At 32.8% G+C, this 22,722-nt stretch overlaps 2 protein-coding genes across 2 annotated transcripts in view; both read left to right on the top strand.

Annotated features, from left to right (window-relative positions):
* The first annotated feature begins 389 nt into the window (after nt 1–389).
* On the top strand, nt 390–9,061 carry LOC108579034 (pickpocket protein 28). The gene is given in 12 exon segments (XM_017942463.1): nt 390–444; nt 1,246–1,373; nt 1,466–1,653; nt 2,750–2,900; nt 3,698–3,843; nt 3,995–4,091; nt 5,251–5,543; nt 6,172–6,275; nt 6,770–6,826; nt 7,526–7,655; nt 8,142–8,248; nt 8,832–9,061. Coding segments are annotated over 12 exon segments (1,686 nt in total).
* A 5,241-nt stretch (nt 9,062–14,302) lies between these two features.
* Nucleotides 14,303–22,722, top strand: part of LOC108579074 (calcium uptake protein 1 homolog, mitochondrial) — a 17,937-nt gene continuing 9,517 nt past the window's right edge. The window contains exons 1-2 of the mRNA XM_017942516.1: nt 14,303–14,529; nt 16,491–16,632. Coding sequence (XP_017798005.1) covers nt 14,303–14,529; nt 16,491–16,632 — 369 coding nt within the window. The remainder of the gene's footprint in view (nt 14,530–16,490; nt 16,633–22,722) is intronic.

The following is a 22,722-nucleotide window of genomic DNA, read 5'->3' as shown; positions in this document are numbered from 1 at the left end:
GTCCCTTTGTTGTTTGACCATTAAAGCAAGTGGATTGTTCTGAACGTTTTCTGATTATTTCTGATAAAACTTTTCGCGTTCAGCGTGAAAAATGCGTCGTGCGGCCTCTGTTTGTCCTTGTTACGTCTCCGCCTCCTGGCTGGTTATCATTTGCTTAAGTGGTTACGGATTGATGGTCGCTGGGATTGTAATGGCGTTTCGTGGAATTCGTTGGACAAAATTGATGGAAAATGGAATTAAAGGGTGCCAGTAGAATCGTATGAACGTGTTAGTCGTTACCGCAAGACGTACCAGGGACTTATTCGGTTCACGGTTCTTATTTCCGTCGTTTAGTATTCGACTATAGTTCACGACGTTAAAAAAATCGTTTGAAATTGAGAACTCGCAGCATGAAGAATAAAAGTCGCAGTATTTGCAAGCTGCATAAGAAGAAATCGGGAGTAGGTGTGTAAGATATAAGATTGTTTATGATTCAATTATTGCAATAAATATGAGTTAGAACGTATTTCTAATATTTTTGGGGAGAGATGGAATTTCTACTCACATTTACGAGATATTCTATAACTTCTACTGTTGCTTCCTTTCTTTATTAATTTTTCTTATTCAACATATCACGCTCAGTAAGCTTTGTTTTACTTTTCTAATATTCATCAGTTTATATAAAATTAAAAATACACGCAACTCGTCAATAATAAAACGATGTTGGAGAATTTAAAAATCAGAATTGTTAATAATTTATAAACGTATTCCACGTTGTTTGCCATTATTTAATATATTCCTTTTCATACATTCAGGTGCGCATAGTGTTACTACTTAAATATTAGAAAAAAAGATTTTGCAAATTTGAATGGTCCAACAAATGAATTATATATTTCCTATGTTGAGTATAACGAATCATTTTTGAAGACAAAAGAACACATGTACAAAGAATACATGTGTATATTAATTAATTCAAAAAATATCGTCTGATTAGATTTATATTAATTTCTTTTATAAAATCATGATATAAGTTGAATTATTCACACTGCTTTTTTATTATGAAGAACTTGTGCAGTGTGTTTCTAATGAACTTCTAAAGAAATACGCTTCGCACGCATCCACTTACATGTTTTTCTCCGACGTTATTCTTCATTATTGCATTTATTCCTTTGCTTTCGTGCTACTAAGATAAGATTGTAAATAAAATGAACGCCTGTAAACATTTTTACCCCAAAAAATATTCATGTTTCCATTACATCGAATTAGGAAGTCGGTCAACTTTCACGCAGACGGTAAAGAGATCTTTCCGTGTTTATTGTGAAAATACAGGATTGCACGGCTTTCGTTATATTGTTACAAGCAAAACGACATTTGATAAGACGATTTGGTTCACGGTGGGTTAGCTTCTGCTTATTATTCTCATCTCACTACTTAATCATAACAAAGATTGAAAATGTATTATATGTACGTATTTTTCAATGCGTAGATTTGCTTATCGGCCCTTGTCTTTTGCGTAATGCTCATGTTGCGTTTGTGGCATTATTTTTCAAACAATCCTACGGTAACGATAATCGACACGTCGAATCCCATAAGGGAATTGCATTTTCCAGGCATTACTATATGCAATAATAATAAAGTTTTCAAACCACATGCTGACAAAATTGCAGAAAAACTGTAAGTACCAAAAATTAACGATAAAATTCATTTATTCTCTATATCATTTTGTATTTTTACTTCCAACGACACTGCTGTTATTATCAAATGGTAAATAAATCTCGTATATTTTCAATAAGCAGATATTAAACATTTCTTTTACATAAATAACACTGTTTACAATCATTTTAAAATATCGTACTTTAGTACACTAATCTAGGTACGAAAAATCTGATTGGTCGATGGAAATTCTTCTACTTCACGTATACGGTAACTGTATCTAATATGGAACACCGCAATATCTCGGCAAATAAGTAACAAAATCAGTCGGTAATAGTGTGAGATATTTCATTAAAGACAAAAGGCAATCATATTGGAATTAGAGCTTCAGTTACAAGGCTGTCGTTGAATGCGAAATTGATTGTTGTTTGAAAATTTTTGAGAGGAGAGTTAAATAGAGAAAGTTTTTAGTGAAGATAAGGTAAAAAAAATAATATATTTGCACGATTTATCATTAGACATGTTTGTTTTCGAGTCTTCAAAAGAAATTTACCGTTAAATTTTTTTCTTCTTAGTATAATTATTATTTTTCTGTCGAAATACGTATGTACCCAATATGGAACATGTTCCACATTAATATTATATAGTATTATATTATATTTTTACCATTATAAGTGCATTGTATTATTGTACTACAATATATTACATAGTTTTATGCTATTATTATTATTATCGTTTATATAATAGACGGAAATTGTAACACTAAAAATTAAAAGAAAATCTTGGGACAAGGTTCCAAAAAAATGGAAAATACCTATTTTGTCAACTCGCCGCGGTTGATTTTTTTTACATTTCTTACCATGACTTCAAGACACTTAAACTTTTGCATAGTTAACTGTTAACGTACGAATATCTATTAATTTTGTCGTGTTTTAACGTTAGTTTCATTAAAAAAAAAGCATGTCTCTATGATTAGCAAGCTTTTAAAATCAGGTATTTCATATTAGATGCAGTTACTTTATATCTTCATATTTATTACGAATCGAAAAAGCTTGAAGTGTGAACAAGCAATCGTGTGCAACAATATGCATTTCGTAGAAACAGTTTCTTTTAATAGGCTGATAAATGGATTCGATAGTGACATGAGCAACAAGCTGTTCTCTTCCTTGATGAAACTGATACGACCAGATAAAATTGAAATCGATAATGCAACTGCTTCGTTGGCCCTTGACATCCTAGGTTACTCAGTGGATAGACTTATGCTTGAGGTGAATACATAATGTCTTCCTCAGAACTTGTTAACACTTTACCGACCGGTAGCGGTTGAACATCCTACGCACTTCCGACCGTTCACTCGGCCACAGATGCATCGCTGACACCGGTTCTGTTTAGACTCTACGCTATCGCACGAGAATATATGCGCTTTTTCTTATAGAAAATGTTAAATCAAACTTTGACCGATTAATAGGCTATCGGTCGGTAAGCGTCGGTGGTAAAAAAGCGATTAATAAGCTACCGGTCGGTAAGCGTTGACGGCAAAAAGCCGATTAATAGGCTACCAGTCGGTAAAGTGTTAACACGTTGAGTTTATTGTATATTGATAATGTGCGTCATCGATAAGCAGAGTTAAATAAAGCTCGTGTTGATATTCCTAAGAAAATCTACGAATTCTATGCGTGTATTGAATTGAATTCAAGAATTCAATATGCTTCTGAAAAGTAGTTTAGTAGTGACAGCGAATAACTGACATTTCGAAAAGAAAATCGATCATGTTTAGTTTCAGGCAAATAAAAAACGTTCAAAGCCGATATCTGAGTTTTTGTTTCACATTGTAAAATGTTTACTATTTACTGTAACATCGTAAAAAATTATGAACGTTTAAATCAAATATTACGTCGAAAAAAATATTCTTCCTCAAATTGTACATTTTGTTGTCAATTTCATTAAATTCGTTCAAACAAAGGTCCAATCGACATGAAAAAAAAAAAATGAAGGGACAAATCCATTTATAAGGTATATTTGGACAACAATATTTGTAATAAAGTAATATATTTTATTGTTACAGTTGATGCAACCGTGCAATTTACTTTTAGTGAGATGCTCCTGGCTGGGCAAACTGTACGATTGCAATAAGATTTTCAAAACGGTGAAGTCGAACGAAGGTTTCTGTTGTGGCTTCAATTACCATTACGATCTTTCTGCTGATTATAGGTAATTGAAAAGATTAGACAAGGATTGGTCAATTTTATTTAGATATTCTTTAGAATAATTCGGAAATTGTTATTTTTTCTTTACCACTTGATGCTTCGATATTTCGCATCGTCGTGAAATTGAGCGTACAATATGTTTAATGTTTTCTTAGCAACGAGTATGCTTGGCTGATGAATATCACGATGATCGCGGAAGATTTACATAAATCTAATTCTTCCGATACTTTACCAGGTGTTGGAAAAATTCTGGTAACGTACGAGTAATACTTTGTAAAAATTTATTTCTCCTTTTCTCTTGCTCTTTTGATACACTCTCACACCGTTTTTTCTACCTTATCGACATCAATGGTTACTATATTTTGTAACATTTTAAAAATGGAATCTTATGAAACGTAAACAGAGATTGAAAAAGAAAATAAATAAAACTCGCTGTATTCTAAAGTTGTACACCGCGAACATATTCGAACTTCGTTGCTTTATTAATTATTATCGACGAAGTATTGTTTCTGTATACAGTAGATTCCCGTATAACGCGGTTGAACGTTAATTTTTCTCGTATAACGTAAATAATCTAAAGTAACATGTTTGAAATGATTATTGCCATGCCAACTTTTATTTTCTGTTTTATCAAATGGGACAATTTTTAAAAAATTTTTAATATAAAAATTATGAAATAGAAGAAGTCGGTAACGATGAAGAAAACAGTGTAATGCTCGACTAAAGCAGGTTTAATTTTTAGATGCGGGAAATTCCTGTATTTCATTATTCAACGCGTTGTACGAGGAATCGCGATATCTTTGGCGCGTTATAGGAATTCAAATCAATTTTTACAAGGATATTGCGAGTGTACTTGCAATCTATCGTAGGCTATCGATGCTCCACGTTATTACAGTCATTATGCTATTTTTCATTAGCAGTGCGCCACTTATAAGGGAACTTCGGTAACCCAAAAGTTCCGATTATTTTGAAATTTTGCAGGTTTGTAGGGGACCTCAATTTAACAGCATTGTCTTATAAGGCATAAAAAGCCATTGAATTTTTATTATAAACATTCTCTTATATCTACTATAGTTTTAAAGATATACAGAGAAACAGGGTAACACTTATCTTCATTCAAGGGCTGTTTTCACCCCGAAGAACCGAAATTTCGCCAAAAAAAGAAATTGTCCCCTACAAACCTGCAAAGTTTCAAAAAAATCAGAATTTTCCGGTCACCGAAGTTCCCTTGTTGGCGAATTGAAACCGCATCGCTACGTCACGGACGTCATCGATGGCCCACGGTATGATGATTTGATGATTGCACTATACATAGTTACATGATATCATGAAATATTTCACGATAATGTTTCTTTTTACACGAAATTATTGATGGCACACGCGACACTCAATACGTTAATTCGATACATAGCATGTGCCAGGAACAGGACGTGATATCGGATTGGCGGTGGCACTGAATATTGACCCCGAAAATTACAAAAGTTCGGTGAGGCAATTTGTGGGTGCCACCGTGTTAATCCACGATCCCCAAGATTATCCGGATATTGGTGCACAATCGGTCACTTTGCAACCGGCCCACGTAATGGCAATAACACTTGCTGGAACGAAAATACAAAGCTCCAAAGATATTCAAAACATACCCCTGCGTAAAAGGATGTGCCTGTTCGATGGCGAGGTAAGTGGAAATTTACGATGGAGATTTTAATGTGCGGTGTCTGTATCAGTTCTAGTGAAGATTATTATCTTAGCCCTTTGGACTCATTCGTCGAGTGCGACTCGACGTCAGTTTTATTCACAGGTATGAACCAAGTAATTTTCAAATTGCCAGTTTAAATATGTATTGTATTTTGCAATATTTGTTTTACCTGGATGAGCAATAGGTACGCATACATGACCCTTAATGCTATTTTCAATATAATTAGTAAAAAAAAGTTGTTTAAATTGGTTCCTATCGACCAAATGTCTTTTGAAGTGCATTTCAAATAAAATTCTTAAAATAATGGGGAGTTGTTGAAAAGAAAATTTTAAAAAAATTTGGAGTTCAAAGGGTTAACATCTGGAACAGTCGCAGAATATTACTTCGCTTCATAAAGCGTACATTCGTACCCCCTTGAAAACAGAATAAATTTTTTAAAATTGGACTAAACGGCTTGAGCTTTTTCTTTCTGAGAAATTAGAAGGATTCTTTGCAATTTAAAGTTACATGTTAGAAAAAAAAAGAATATATTATATGTTAAAATTTATTGGTTAATATGTTCATAGAACTCATATCGTTACGTAGCTGATGTCTAAAACTACGGTCATAAATATTCTCATTTTCATATGTTCAGACACCTGGGGAACGAGCATACAGTTATCAAACATGCATTTCGGAATGCATACAGCAGAAAACTTATGGTTCGTGTGGGTGTTTGCCTTTTTTCTATCCAGATGAACGTGAGTGAATAAGAATACTCACACACAGAAAATTACTTATTATACAAAATGTCTAAAAATACTATTACCATACATATGATTTTTCCATGTAGGTATAAATCTATTTTAACTTGAACCAAATTAGATGAAAAATAAAATAATAAAGATTTACACTTATAACTTTCTCAATATAAATTTCCATGTTTTTATAAAAGTATCTACATAAATTTTTCAAATAAAAGACGAGTAAGTGGAATTTAATTTACAGCGAATGGTAGAATTATTTACTTAACCATAGTATTGTACTTTTACTAAGCTCGTATTAATTTTAACCGAAACTACAAATTCCAAAATCAATAAAAACTATAAACCGCTGGGCAAACTAAAGGAAACTTTTATTATTTTGATACATTTTTTATCCGTTTTAAACAATGCTTGACACAGTTTAAGTAGAAAATTATCAAAATGAAATATCTCTCGCACAAACATAAGTACATAACTTATTTTGCTGATAGATCCAAACGAGCGTACATGTTATTTGACGGACGTGGATTGCATCTTAGCTCACAGAAGTAAGTATACAGCAATCGTGGTTCCTTGTGATCAAAATTATTCGAAATTGCAGAATAAAGTTTCCGCACACGAGGCTACGTAGATCTCGATCTAATAGATCTTTGTATATATAGACTACTGTTTCTGCTGTATTTGTAAACATCTGTTATCTTAGTATGAAATTCGTTGAAAAATTAAATACATCCATCTGTGAAGTACGCGTGTAAATACTAACGTGTATGTAGATCTCGATCTAGTAGATCTTTGTATATGATAGACTACTGTTTCTGCTGTATTTGTAAACATCTGTTATCTTAGTATGAAATTCGTTGAGAAATTAAATACATTCTTTCGTAACGAAACACTTTATTGCAATTCGGATTAAATTTACTATTTCTCCTCGTGCTAACCCTTTGCGCTCTTATGTCGAGTCTGACTCGACGTACGAATATTAGTCTTCAGATATCGTCCAATGATAAATAATAAATTACGAATGAAAATGAACCATTTTTTGATACATTAATACTTCCTATTTTTTGATTTAATATTATGCTGAAATATTGAAATAAAGGTAAACTACACGAGACCGTCCGGAAGTGGCCAGATACCCAATTGCGGGGTAGCTAGAACGAAACGGTGAAAGTAATTCGGAGCGCAAAGGGTTAAAGAATAAAATATGGTAAAATTCATAATTTCTCAAACGTTGAATATTTAAAAAGGAAATCTATCGCAAGTAAACTTGTCACATATCAACGACTGTAACTGCCTTCCACAATGCAATGATAAATCATACGAAGTGGTCTCTGAGTCTATACCAGTGGGGAATGTAGGATACGATTCTGAAATAACGTAAGTTAGGGTAAGGAGCTGAAATTTCATCCCCGTTCCCAATTTCGTCCGCTAATCGATCTTTGTTTTTAAGTGCTGCAGCTTGTTAGCGACAATTGGAAATTACAATAGAAACGCTAGTGAGCTGGCAGCAAAAATAAATGAATTCGTCGTTTCCAGTACTTTTTATAACACTTTGTTTCTTAATACTTGAAGTCGTATTTCAGCATCTGAACTATATAATTGTACCATTTATTTTTGTTGATGTGTAGTATATTGCTTCTATTTTCATATTCCGAAGTGACGATCTTGTTTTGTTATTTATCGATTAGAACTGGCAATTATATGAAAAAATGGCTTTGTGTCTAATTTCGTCCCCCTACGTAAATAACGAAATAACGTAAATAATTATTTAGTTACTATCTTCTCTGTTGAAATTGTACAACGTTAAATAAATTCCAATGAGTTGTACAGAGACTCTTTTGATCGATTGTATGTTTTTTACAGGCGTAATTTGAACATTAAGAATACATCTTTTTTATACGTGTATTTTCGAGATGCCACCTACCTCGAGTACCGTAAAGAAACTATCATAGGATGGGATAGCCTTCTCGGTAAGAGGAATTTTCTAGCGAATTAAGTACACGTTTTAGCTATAGTATCATCTTTGATAAGGTATCCCGAAACGGATCTATGCATAATCATTTAACCATCGTATACTTAATACTGTTTACTCGAAATTATCATTTCTATTGGCCATCTGAACATCAGCAGAAAAAGTTATACAACTGAAAATTAGCTACTATATAATTCCATGTTGGGTTAACACTTTACCGACTTATACCTATAGAAATGTTAAATCAAACTTTGACCGATTAATAGGCTATCGGTCGGTAAGCGTAGGTGACAAAAAGACGATTAATAGGCTACCGGTCGGTAAGCGTTGGCGGCAAAAAGCCGATTAATAGGCTACCGGTCGGTAAGCGTTGGCGGCAAAAAGCCGATTAATAGGCTACCGGTCGGTAAGCGTTGGCGACAAGACGCCGATTAATAGGCTACCGGTCGGTAAAGCGTTAATATACATCTGAAACATTATTTGTATGGTAATGCTATTATTTATAGTACAATTTAATTCTAACTTTACTAATGGTTTTCAACTTTAATATAATTTTAATTATGAAACAATGCAAATTTCAGCTTCATTCGGTGGAATCTTCGGACTCTGTCTAGGCGGCTCGGTGATAAGTTTAGTCGAATTTCTTTACTATCTACTAACGGACTTTTTTGGTATTCGTAAAAGGAAAGAGAGAATACAGAATGATTTGCCACCTGCTTCGAAATTATTCGTCTCCATGCCCACGAACATGCATTTGAAGAAATGCAACACAACTTTAAATCAACGCACGTTTCTCGAATGGAATCAGTAGATTTCTTAAAATCAGACAAATTCACGTGGTATTAATAGCGATGACTACCATGAATAACGCATTAATTGTTGGTTATACCCTGTTAGTTGATTTTATAAAAATTGTGGTAATATAAGAAAAAGCTGAATTTAATGGTATTAGAAATTAGAATATCCATCATTTTTAGAACAACAGTTTGACACACTGTGCTTTTAAAATATCGATAATGATTCAAACAAAGTAATTTATGAAATACAGTTATAAACAGAGATGTGAAAATTATATTGAAGAAAGTTTTGTATACGCATACAATGTTAATAACAAATACTATTGGTTGATACAAAATTTTTGTCGACAAAAGCGTTGATTTTGTACCAAAAAATGTAATATACTGTTAAAAAATTTACATATACTCGTCAGACTGTTTGAATATTTTCTGTTTTTGAATACTAAATATGTACCTCGTCTGTGGTAAAAGTAACAATTGTATAAAATCTAAAAAGTATAGAAAATGTAAGAAATAAACTAAAAATGTAAAAAAGCGTTAAAAATCGAAGTATAAAAGATATGGACATCCTAAAAAATATTACAAATGAAAAACATGAAAATTTTGTAAAAATATAAAAAAGTAAATTTCAAAACATAAAATATAGAGGTGTCAAATCATATACAGGGTGTTTCCGAAAATGTGGGCATAACTTCGGGGATAGATTCAGTACGCTAAAATAAGAAAAAAAGTTCATATAAACATATACCCGATATGACGTTGTTTCCAAATTATAGCCCTTTTCGTATGATACCTGTTATTTAATAATTTTCATAGAAATTGTTCGAAGTGGTCACCCTCGGCTAGAATGCAGGCTTCCAAACGTCGTATCAATGTAAATTATCACTCCAAATTATTATGAAATGTATTAGCAAATTGCCATACGTGCTGTTACCACCAAGAACATGATTAAACTGATTGAAACAAATTATGACATAGTGTTTACATAGCAGTCCAGAAGATCGTGCATGAGATAAGAAGCGTTTCTTGTAAACAATTAAAAGAAGCACTCAACAGAGTCATAAGAATTACTGGAAGACAAAAATGGCTATAATTCGTAAACAAGATCATATCGGGCATATGTTCATATCAACTTTTTTTCTTATTTTAGCGTACTGAATCTATCCCCGAAGTTATGCCCACATTTTCGAAAACACTCTGTATATGGTAAATATGGAAAATGTTTAAAAAGTACAAAAGCTAACGATATGAAGTTACAAAATGCAAAAAATTATGAAACAATAAAAATTTTAATTCACTCACCGATTTTCCAAGAGATATGCAACATGGAGGGACATCATCATTTGCCATTGTTCATCGAAGTTTTTTTGCAACTTGCATTTATCCATTATTTTTGCACTTTACAATAGAACACTCCCGAACAATCTTTTATCAAACGATAAATAAATAATTTAAGTTACTTAATACGACACGAGAGGCTTACAGAGTCGAAAAACTGTTGCACGAGGTATGAAGACCCAGAGGTATGGTGTCATAAATAAGTATAAATTATGAAATAATGGAAAATTTTTAAAAATTCAATTATCACTCGAAAGCTTGATGGATAAGGAACAAAACGAAACATACCTTTGCAAGTTTTAATCAAAATTACTGCAATTTTCTTTTAATACCACGGTAGCGTTACGAAGAATGTCTAACCATGGCTGGGTCAGTACCGGAAGAGATCGGTATGACAACTGAAAGCAAAGTATTGACTATTAATGGATGAATATGATTAATATAATTACTATAAAAAAAAGCTGTTAGTTCACATTAATGTGAAATAATTTATAACAGCATCCAAATATGACAAACTTGGCGAAAAATTAGAATGGAATGAATAAAAGTAATTAATAAATGCGGAAACAAAGACTGGTTAAAATTGAAAGGAAAGTCCTAACACAACCTGTTTCTTAGACATTCCATCTTTATTAATTAATAGATTATTAAATAAACCCTAAAATCCCAGAAAAATTAAAAAAAGACGATAAGGAATTGTCGACCTGAATTACTATTAAAATAAATAAACCATTTAAATTCATCAAATAACAACGTTGTGAATTTATCGTTGCCACCTCGTGGCAGTATTAGGAAAATTTCAATCAATGCATCAATCGAAGATATGTACAATTTCAATGTCAATCTATGGAAAGAAACTTTTAGAAATTTTCAAGTGCCTATCATCGTTCGAAAAGCCAAGTCTATAACTGAAAATCGACGTAAAATAGGTAGAAATAAATAACTTATGAATTAGTGAACAAATACGTATTATTTTCTGTATTCGATAATTTGTGGTTAGTGTTTGATCTGTTTACCGACCCGGTCTGTTTATCGTGCATTTAGTCGCACGTGTTAATCGGCATAGCAAGTGACAAAGGGAACAAAAGAAGGTATGGATAGTTTTATAAGGGGACGTGTCAAGTCCTCAAAGGTCATGACAACAGAGATATAGACTCATTCTTTTCAAAACTCATTCAAAAAACAAATTGATATTTATCCTTTGAAAGAAAATTAAGGGAAATGCGACCTCTAACCTATAAAGATTCATCAAAGATTCATCAAAGTTTGCATGATGAGACATAGGAAGGGTTAACCATTAAGTTATTGTTAAAAACAGGTATTGTTAGAAATTCTAAAATTTTCCTAGCGTAGTTCCATTCGAATTATTTTTATTAAAAATAATACCATCGTGTGTGTAGGAAAGCCGTGCGTTTATTTATTTGAAATAGCTCTCAAGAAGATTCACATGATTGTCTCTAGACCCAAAGTACTGAATTTTATTAAAATATGTTTATTGCATTATTTGTTTCATCGTGGTATTGAAATAAAAAATTTTGTAGAAATTTCGTTCAATGCGAGGAAGCCTGTTACGCCGTGCGAACGTGCAGAAAAATTATGCAGCGTACGCTAAGTAGGTATGATAAAAAACTATTATAAGGTATTATTGAAAATGTATTAAGAATTCCTTTTTAGAAAGCTTTCTTAGCACTGTTTGCATTCGAATTAATTTTCGCTGACATGTGTATCGACGATCGTGCGCGTAGGAAATTCGCCAGTTTGATTATTTCGAATAGTCCTCGAAAAAAATTCAAGTGGCTATTTCTGGACCCAGGGTACTGTACATTTTATTGCAAGACATTCGTTATATTATTTATTCCTTTGCAGTACTAAAATAAAAACTTTTTTGTAGAATTTTCGCACAACGCTGGGAAACGTCTTTACGACGTTCGAACGTGTAGGTAAATTACGTAGCGTGCATTAAGCAGGTTTAGCTTATATTATTATTATAAAATATTTGTAAAGTTTATAGAAAAGATTTTTTTAACTTTTTACGATATTTTAGGTGGGATTTTTCTCCCACTTCATTAATCGACTAGGACAGGATGCGATCGTTCACAGAGAAGGGTTGCTTGTACATGTAATTTAAATAATCCTGAAGAATACTTAGAAGTCTGTTTTCGTCCTTGTAGAGAACCCATAGTACTATTTTTCATCACGATTTGTCCATCATTTCATTCATTGTATTGTGGAATTAAAGTAAAGTCATTGTTGCACATCTTACAAGGGCCAGGGTATTTTTCACAACGTTTGTATGTTTTGAATAATTCTTTAGAGGACTCAAACGACTATTTTTGTACCTATAGTACTGCTTTTTATTCCAAAATGTTTGTCGTGTTAATCTTATCAGTATGGAAATTGAAATGAGAACATGTTTGTAGCTTGAGGAAGTCTTTCACAATGTTGTAAAATAATATTGGTATATTGTAGCTTTTTGTAAAATACATTTTTACAGTTGTCTTACTTAGACTTCCAATAATTATAAACAACCATCTAAATTGTTATTTGACAAGAAACATTAATTATTGTATAATTAAAGTACTTGAAAATAAACCAGAAACTTTATTTTACTATCTACATATTAGTAATGTTAAAGCAATTAAAAATATATTGTAAGTATCAATTTTTATTTGTTTAATACGTGCAATTATGCTCTAATTAACAATAAATATTATTAAAAACGAAAAATTCAAAAAATTCTCATTATACTGTAATAACAAATATGAGAACATAATTTGTGATTAGTGGATGATTCATCTCATGTGTGTGTTCTTCTGCTTTCGAGAGATCGTCAAAGTTCTACCTATATAATTCAATACATGTAAATATCTTTACATGCGGATTTAACAAAGGAGAATCTTTTACATCTGTCGATTTTACCATCTTTGATGGTAGGTTGTATGTAATTTCTCAACTCACTGCTTCATATCGTAGAGGGCATAACAAAAACTCTAATTTTTTATACGATTGGTATTTCAGAACGTTGAACACAAAAATACATTAGGTATAAGGTCTATCCTGTACCTAACTGTGATGTGATATATCTTTATTTAGCGATGTAACAAAATACGTTTTTCTCACATCAACTGACTTTACCGACGTTGATGGTTAATCTGAACATATTTCCGAAACTCACCGCCTGAAATTGTAGAGGGCATAGCAAAATTTCTTTTTTTCAGAATAAGCCACGCAACGTCTCATAATGTGATAGGTTTATTCTGTATCTCATCTATGCATGCATATACGTTTTAGTTCTTTAGATAAATATTGATTGTTGGATTTATTGAAGTATAGATGAATATAAATATTTCAGTATACAACTTGTTTAATAATAGGTATGGTAACTTAAAATTCAATTTCAAAATCATACTGTTTTATTTACGATACTTGCGCGTAATCTTTATTTTATGTTGAAATAAATATGTTTAAACGTTTTTCTAATCCTTAACCGTTGAATGGAAAATGTGTTCTATAAAAACCTATATATATATAAGTGATTTAACGATAAAATATAATGAAGAAATTATTTTATGAGAGATCATTTTTGAAATTTATTCAATAAATGTTATTTCATTCAGCGCCACAGTGTACGTAGTGTGAATTAAAAGTTTTGCATCGACTCTTGAAAATAACGAGCTGCACTTGTATCAATAAATACATATACAGTTTCCTTTAAGATTTCGCCGAAGTGTAGTGTTGATTTCCGTACCTAAAAGCAAGTGAAAATAAAGTTAAGAATGTGATATAAAATTAAAAAATAATAAAATATACGTGTAAACAAGTGCAACTGAAAGTTAAGTTAATTTTGAAATTAAAGTTAGATAAAATCAAGATTTCGGTTTGAAAGAAATAATACATTTTTTATATAAATATACAATATGATTATTAACAAGGTTATGTTTGCATTGAAACACAACGTTTCAAATAAAAATATTAGCAATACATGTAGACTTTTGATAAGTGGTAATATTTATAATTTTCAACAATATTCAGTTCGAAGAAATTTTACAAAATTTTCATACGAAAGGAACAAAGTTAAGAAGAATTATTCACTTTTATTGTTCATCCTTCCTTGTTTTATTACAAGCTTTATAGGTTGGAGAAGGTAAGTTTTTCATTTTATGCAATAACTTTTAATTCTCATTTCAATAGATTAGTGTCAGTTATGTTTATAAATGAACATTTTTAACTTAACATTTATATGTTGAACCTACCATTTATGCAAGGTGTCACATGCAACTATGTAGAGTAATGTCTTTGAAATGGTTACAGATAGAGAAAAATATTAAAAGATAAAATGTTTGCATTACTTTTATGCATTTTTGTACATTAATGTGGTTGCAAAGTGTGATTGCACTCTTTGTTTAAATGGAACTATATAATTTTTTTTGCATAAATTGATTCCATGAGTTAGTCTACATATAAAAGTATTAGAGTTAGATGATCGAAACTAAAGTTCACTGAATATTTTAACTTTATTAGTAAAACATAACCTTGATCAGTCTTGTCCATATGGCCCTGATCATGCTTTCAAATAGTTTTGAAGTTATAAAAAGTGTAATAATATCAAGTATTGAATGTAAAATGGTGTAGAATGTGGTAGAGAACATTTTAAATCCCTCTTACAACTTGAAAACTGTTTAGAAATGTGAAAAGGGCTGTACAGATGAAAGTATTTGTATCTGTTCTTGAATATCTGTTTTATTTATTTATTTTGTTTCTGTAACATTGTCTACATTTTATTTATAATTTATGCTATATCAGTTTTTAATTACATTTGAATCTGATAATTAAAGCAATATTTTAATTAATTTTGGATAGTTGTAAAATTATCATTTCTAACCCCTTGCCTTGTAGCAACGAATTACATTCATAGTGCAGATTATGAATAAGGCATAACAACGGGAAGTTCTATTTGCAATAATCTTTAATTTTAACTGTTACTCTAGTTTATATTTACATTCATAAGTCTAAAGATTACCAAAGAGAAATTGTACATATCTGAATCTTTTTCATCTAACACAGTATTAGTACAATTTGCAGCTAGCAGTAAAAATCATATAGATAGCTGTTAATAATTACAGGTTTATGTTTGAAATTGCCTTAATAGAAGTGAGATATATGTAAAATAATTAAGGTTTCAGCACTTTGTGACATACTTTTTAAATAATATATTACAGGGCAACTATTTCAGTGAATCTAGAGTGGAAAGGTGACTTATATTGATGTATTTTGTTTTATTTGTATTAATTTCAAAAATATTTAGTATTCAATATTTTGTAAACTAATATATGGTAGATTACCATGTTTTTCAATAGATGTAGACAGGATTCTATGTATATATAAATATTATTGTGAAATAGATTTAATAGAATTCTATGATGATAAAATAAGTCTGTCTTAAACAGTATTGTTCAAATCAATTGAAACAGTTTACCTTAGTATTATCAAAAGTAAATATTATTTTCTTATCAACCCAATATGACTGGATTACTTGGATTACTATTACCAATAAATTATGGTATTATGTTGTACATTAAAGTAATAAGTAATATATGTTAATAAAAATTGTAATTTTTATATTGATTTCAAATTAATAAGATCAGCAGAAAAAGAAAAATATTCGATACATATTTTTTATCTGTTGGTATCCATGTTTATGGGGATGAAATAATACGTTAGGGGTTACAAAATTATGAAATCAAATAATTCAAAACCAAACAGAGATAAATAAACGCCGAATATGAATGTTATCCGATCTTGTGCGAGGAATAACAACAATATTAATACAGTTTTTGTAAATATTTTATTACGTATTACAATTATTTTTTTGATAAAGCTACGCCAGGATAACCTATACGACGAAATTGACAAATACATATTTTTCTACATTTTCGACAGTTACTGCAAAACGAGAAGAAGTCGAATTCGAAATTTTTTAATTTCTATTTCTTGTCTTATTTTGTTGCTTACAATCATCCCTGAAAATTTCTCTTGTGTATCACCAAACACCCTGTGTATTCTCGTTCAAGTACATACATAAATTGCTGATTAATTTTATTTCAGTATAAGGGAAAGATGTTTTTCCGTGGTTAATGCAGCTGAAATGATCACCGAAGAAGAATCTGATAGTGAAGATGAGAACCAACAATTAGACGATCAAAAAAAAAAGAAGAAAAAAGAGAAAATTGGTTTCCGCGTTCGAAAGGTTAGTAATTACACAATTCGTTTCGGTATTTCCTATAAATTCCTGAGGATATGTACAATTTGGACTCTCGTTTTTAATTATGCAATTCCCAATTTCAAAATAGTGGTGCTATTTTTAGTACAATATAAACGCAGTATCATTTTTCCAAATTCTATTGTAGTTACATACATATGTATAATGTGTAGCGAAATAGGAGAAAAATACTTGTGATTCGATAAGAATCTCGATTCTAATTGTACGAAAGATATGTGCATAAAATCTATAAGGTGTTCAGTAACAAGTAGTAGAAACGTCAAGAAGCGATTCTACGTTATTAAAGGAAACGGAAGAGTAACAAGGTTGCAATTGAGGCCACCTTTCTTAGTCATGAGTAGATTAAGGTTATGTTGACACGTAATATACAGGGTGTTCCTGAAGTAAGGGCTAACTCGACGAATGTTTTATTCGTCGCAATAATAAGAAAAGCTTATTTTCTTGTTAGAGGAAATTTGCGTTTCAAGGATCTTTTTCGGCCGCAACTGTTGGATAAACCTAATTTGTGTCAGGACATCTTTACATTTTCCCTCATTTTCTACCATATTTTATCATTTTTCTAATAAATAATCAATATCTGCTTTGTAAAAATTTCTTCGCTTCGCGATGAAGTTCAGTTTTTAATTTATTAATTCCCCGAAATTAGTAACTCTGCGAGTCACCTCTGAAACGTATGCCTGTGTGAAAGAAATAAAAGATTTGTTTTCATACGTTGAATACCGCTTCGTGCGAGGACAGAAGCGTACGCCGTAACAATTTGATTCCGCTATTTGACGATTCGTTTTCACTGTCACCGTCGATATTGCTGTCTATATTTGATAACGGATCCGCGTATATTTTTCCATCGTTTCCGGACATTTCGAAGAAGCAACCTTGTAGATTGACACTTTAATAACTGAAACGGTGTATTGTGGACGCGAGAGATGCGAGTAAGGTTACGTTTGCAGCCTAACCAACGCAACCTCTTGCCCACGTGACGCCGGTCAAGAACCAATGGCACAGCAAAATCACGTATACGTGACGCCGGTCAATAACCGTTGGTACGACGAAATCACGTATACATGACGCCAGTCGATAACCAAGGGTACAACGAAATCACGTATTTAGTTACATACAGTGACTCCCACTAATATTCGGACATTCTTTTAAAATTCAACCTAACGACTTGAGTTTTTTTTTTTTTTTTTGAGAAGTTAGACGGATTAGTATAGTAGGTGACGTGTACAAAACATTTTGAAAAAATTGCAATTTGTTGGAATCGCAAAGAAGATTGTAAAGGTCACTGTTTACAACTTTTTTATCTGGGCTTGTAATGAAAATTTAAAACATACGTTTTCGAAAATTTCATCTCACTCAGTCAACTATTGCCCAAAAAACGTATAAATTTTATTCAAATGAGTTTGTTCAAGTTGTGTGCATGTTATTATTATTTTTTCCCCGTTTCTGCAGGTAAAGGGCGTTCGCAGAGCGTTTAGAAGATAAAAACGCCTTGCCGGGAGTATCCCGGGGTTCGACCGCAAAGTTTAAATTATTTCGACGCCGTTCACAGTTCCTTCCAATAAAAATTTTGTTATACTGAGATTATTACACGTCTGTTTCGCTCTAGAATATTTTACCGTCTGCCGTTTAGGCCACTCTACAGCGTTTGTCAGTCACCGCATTTCTCTGTTATCTTTTGGTAACAACATCTCGCCCCCTTGGCTGTCATTCGATATTCGTTTATTCCTTGAGTAATGCCGAGTGCCAATACAGTAGACTCCCACTTAACCGGCCGCTGTGGGACCGGACCCCTGGCCAGATAAACGAATGGCCAGTTAATCCGACATGTTTCAGTTATCATTTGTAGGTACTTACTGAACAAAAATTAACGCATAAGTATATCAGTAATGTTTATTGCACATCCCTAGTACATACATACATATAAACATTGTTTATTAAATATTATTTTTTACAAAAGAATCGTTCTTTGATTTAATTTCATTTGATAATGCGATATCAGGCCACTTTTTTAAAAATAAGATATCAATTGCAGATGAATTCTCTTGCTGCTCTATATGTCTCATCGCAGTTTCAAGTGCAATCTTTCCTTCTGCATGACTCACTTCTTAATGTTTAAAATACTTTTGAGATCGCTTGAAAAACGTTGCGACCGAATGTTCGATAGGACTGACTAACTGAGAAATTATGAGTTTGCTGTGCAACGATTGCCAATTGTCTTTTAGACCTTCTTCTTTTACTATAATTCTAAAATTTGAGTATATCTCTTGTATGACTTTAAGAAAAAAATTAGTGAATTTTGGCCTTTAAAGGATTCACAAAATGACGGGTAACACCGGACGGTAATTTTTACCGAAGCTATCCAAACAAATTTAAAAAACCAAGTGGGGTTATTGATGGATGTACCGAAATCTGGTTTCGGTACCACCAATGATGGTAATATTGCCAGGCGATTTTTTAAAGATCCTTCGATAGTTTTCTCAAGAAACGAACGAACGAACGAAGACAAACACGCTCGTGATCCTACATTATTAAGGTCGTTGAATTTGTTTTTTTTATTTTCTGTAAGGATATTGGGGGGAATAGAATTCCTTTTAAAAAAATACCGATGACTTTAAAATTTCGTAAAAAAAATAATCTTGAGAAAAAATTCTTTCCACTGTTACATGTGCCCCTTGAAATAATTTAACTTTGTCCTGAGAAGTTTTTTCATACGATATTAAATAAGGCAGATACTTAGGTGATCTCATTTAGCTGAGACACCCTTTATAAGTAATACATGGTCACGTTATTAATACAATTTCACGGCAGTGTTATAGTACTTGATACTTTTGTCATTACTAGATTACGGATTTTTATGCAAATTATATTTTTGAGAATATAGCAAAAATAGTAGAACTTCGGTAGAAAATTATTTCACCTACCATGTATTATAAATAGCACTATACTCTGTCCAATTTAAGAATAACCTCGTTTCGCGCATGGGACGTGCTTAAGGCAGGGCTAGAACGTCCAAACCCCCCCTTAACCGCCTATGTTTTTCTCCGTCTTACCCTCTGCTACGCTCTCTGTCTATACGCAGAACGGACGAGAATCGGTCCGAGAGCGAGGTTATTCTTAAATTGGACAGAGTGTATAATTTAGATATTTTGTATAGTTTTTCGTATTCTGTGCAATTTTGTACCTTTAAATGTCCTATGAATGCATAAAAATCCGCAGTCTAGTCATTACCATTCATTAATCTGAATATTCTATTCGGCAAGGAGTCATAAAGATTTTCTACAATTGCTTGTGGAATTTGTATCCAAATTAGTTTTAACGAATCCTCTAACTTTCTCGTACTATTATATTGTTCACCGTCTTCATAAATTTTTCTTGTAAACTATCGTCACAAATTTTCAACGATGTTCAACATATTCACTGTCCAAGCGTTTAGCGAAATATTCCCCTCTCCTGTTTTCATCGTTCTCTGTTAATTTCCGACATGTCGAACGAAATAGATTTACTACCTTTAACTTTGAGCCTGATTTCCCCCCTTTCATTGTTGACGATTGCCAGGAAATGAAATACGTGTCGAATATTTTTTTAATTATTATTTTATGGCGAAGTTTCACCACTCAATGTTCACAATAAATAAGACACCCTGTATATACGTACGTCTTCGTTTAAAAACAGTATTTACGAATAAGCATAAATAACCACAGCCTATAGTTTGTACAATTACACAGTAATTATTATAATTTAATAACGCTTTCATTAATCACATAACATACTTTTAATCAATTTGACGGTTCTAACATTAGTAAACATAGAATAAGCAATTATTACTTTAGAACAAATGTTTACAGATTTTAGAGTACGAAAATCGTTTGAGAGCATATTCGACTCCTGATAAAATTTTTCGCTATTTTGCCACCGTAAAAGTAACCAGCTTAGAAGGCACTGAAATTTTCATGACCCCCGATGACTTCTTGAGGTCAATCACTCCTGGCATGAGACAACCAGATGGTATTATAATTTTGTTCCTTTGTTTTTTTTCTTTTTTTGCTTTTTAACACCGAGTTCTTTGAGATTATTTCATTATCTGATTAACATTCGTTTCTTCTGGAACTTGTCGTTTCTAACAGACTTAATTCCTTACGCTCTTACTAATACTAAAGCTAATTTAATCAACAGTTACACTTGCTTACTCGTTGGAAAATATAATTTCGCTATTAACTTTTCATCACTCGTACTAAGAAAATATATTTACTTCAATGTTGATAAAGCAAGCCAGGAGTGTAAAGCCGTGAGCTCACATGGGTAAGAATAAAAGATGTGACGTAGAACAAAAATATGAAAAGGACAGCTGATCAATTGATCACAGATGAACTTCGAAATTGAACAATAAGCTTTGTGAACGATTAGTCGAATTGTCACTGAGCATCGAAATTATTTAAACAGCTACAGATAAGGTTTGAAAGTAAATGTCGCATATTTAAATGTTTATGTATTTTTGTCAGTTTACTTTTTTGAAAATCGAAAACCTATCCCACCTAAAATACTTTGCTTAATTAAATTTGGCAATCTTCGAAAATTAAATCGAAAAGTGTAACTCCGTCCGTAGGCTCGGCGGCGCCGGGGGGCCACGCCCGGTGCCGCCCCTTCTCTGGGGAGCCGCCTGGGGAGGGGCCGGGTCCCCGCCCGGCGCTTCGCGGCCCCAGTTACCTCTGATCCGGAGGGCGGGGCTCTCGCCTTCCCGCCCCCGGTTCCTCCTCCTACAGGGGTCGCCATTGCTCTCCCTCTCTCTCTCGGCGGCCTCTTTCTGCAGCATGACCCGCTCACAGAAGGAGGCCACCGCCTCCCAGGACCCCTCTCTCGCCAACATGGCCCTGACTAGGGCCGACGGCTTGCAGGGCCCTAATGGCCGAAGAACCATATAAAAACGGGAAAAAGGGCAGCGACTCACACAATATCGTACATAACCATCGACGAGTGAACCGACGTTATTTTAATATCTGTCATTTTAAGCGCCTATAATTCTTTACTCTTACAAGACAGAATTTTAATATTGAATAGAGATTTGCCGGTGATACAGAGACTAAACTTAAAATGATTATTGGTTTCCTATGTATAACTTATGGTTTGTGGAGAGGTTGTTTGTGAAGAGAGGTTGGTGACTAAGGGTAGAATAGTTTAGGCTGGTTTGTTCGAATAAGCAATACGCAGGACAGTTACAGAAACCAATACGTGCAAATTAGTGAAAAACAAGGTGACTAAGATTTAAGATTAGGATGGCTATCACATTGGAGATGGTGTTTTTAGCAAGTTCGGTTTTTTGGCAAGGATGTAATTCATAACAGAGGCCCTTGAGGCCCACGAGCTAGTTAATCCTTATATTTTTTACCAACAAGGAAAGTTTCCCAAATGATCAATTAGTTTAAAAAAAGTAACGATTGCAAGTTATAGTAGGTACCTACTCTACCATCTAATAACTGAAATGAGTGTCATTCCCTCGGAAAATGTGATGTGAACTAGAAAAATCTCGTAATCATTATCTTGTTAGATACTCCAAAACTTTCTTTCCTACGAGTTCTGGAAAATGTCACTATTGTTTCCTTTCCTATTCCTCTAACCCATTTGAACGTACGTGACTTAGGAAAAACCACGAGGATAAGGTAGTCCGCGGGGCTCAAGGTCCTCCGCCATAAATTGCGCCCTTCCCAAATATCTGAACTTTCCAGAATTACCACCTCCACCCTTCCGATAACTAATTAAACCTCCGATACCCACACCCTCGCAATAGAAACGACCAATAGTAATTTTTACCGACGTTATATCTACCCTCGCGCGCACATTTTTCAACAGGAAAAATGTTGGTGTTTCAAAGTCAACCTCTAGTTCCGATCGTCGAACTTGTAGATTAGAAATAATAAAATCAGTTATAAAAAAAACGAAATTCTACCTCTCCGGGTTCACGACAATCTCGAAACCTCTTGCCCAGATCATGCGTCAGGTTGCTTCTTCAAATATTTGTAATCTTTTTATCGAAAGAAGCCGAACCTCGCAATTTTGTTATTC

The sequence above is a fragment of the Habropoda laboriosa genome, unplaced genomic scaffold (assembly GCF_001263275.1).
Source record: "Habropoda laboriosa isolate 0110345459 unplaced genomic scaffold, ASM126327v1 scaffold42, whole genome shotgun sequence".
Classification (NCBI taxonomy): domain Eukaryota; kingdom Metazoa; phylum Arthropoda; class Insecta; order Hymenoptera; family Apidae; genus Habropoda; species Habropoda laboriosa.
The sequence above is the reverse complement of the archived record's forward strand: the minus strand, read 5'-3'. Positions and strand labels throughout refer to the sequence as shown.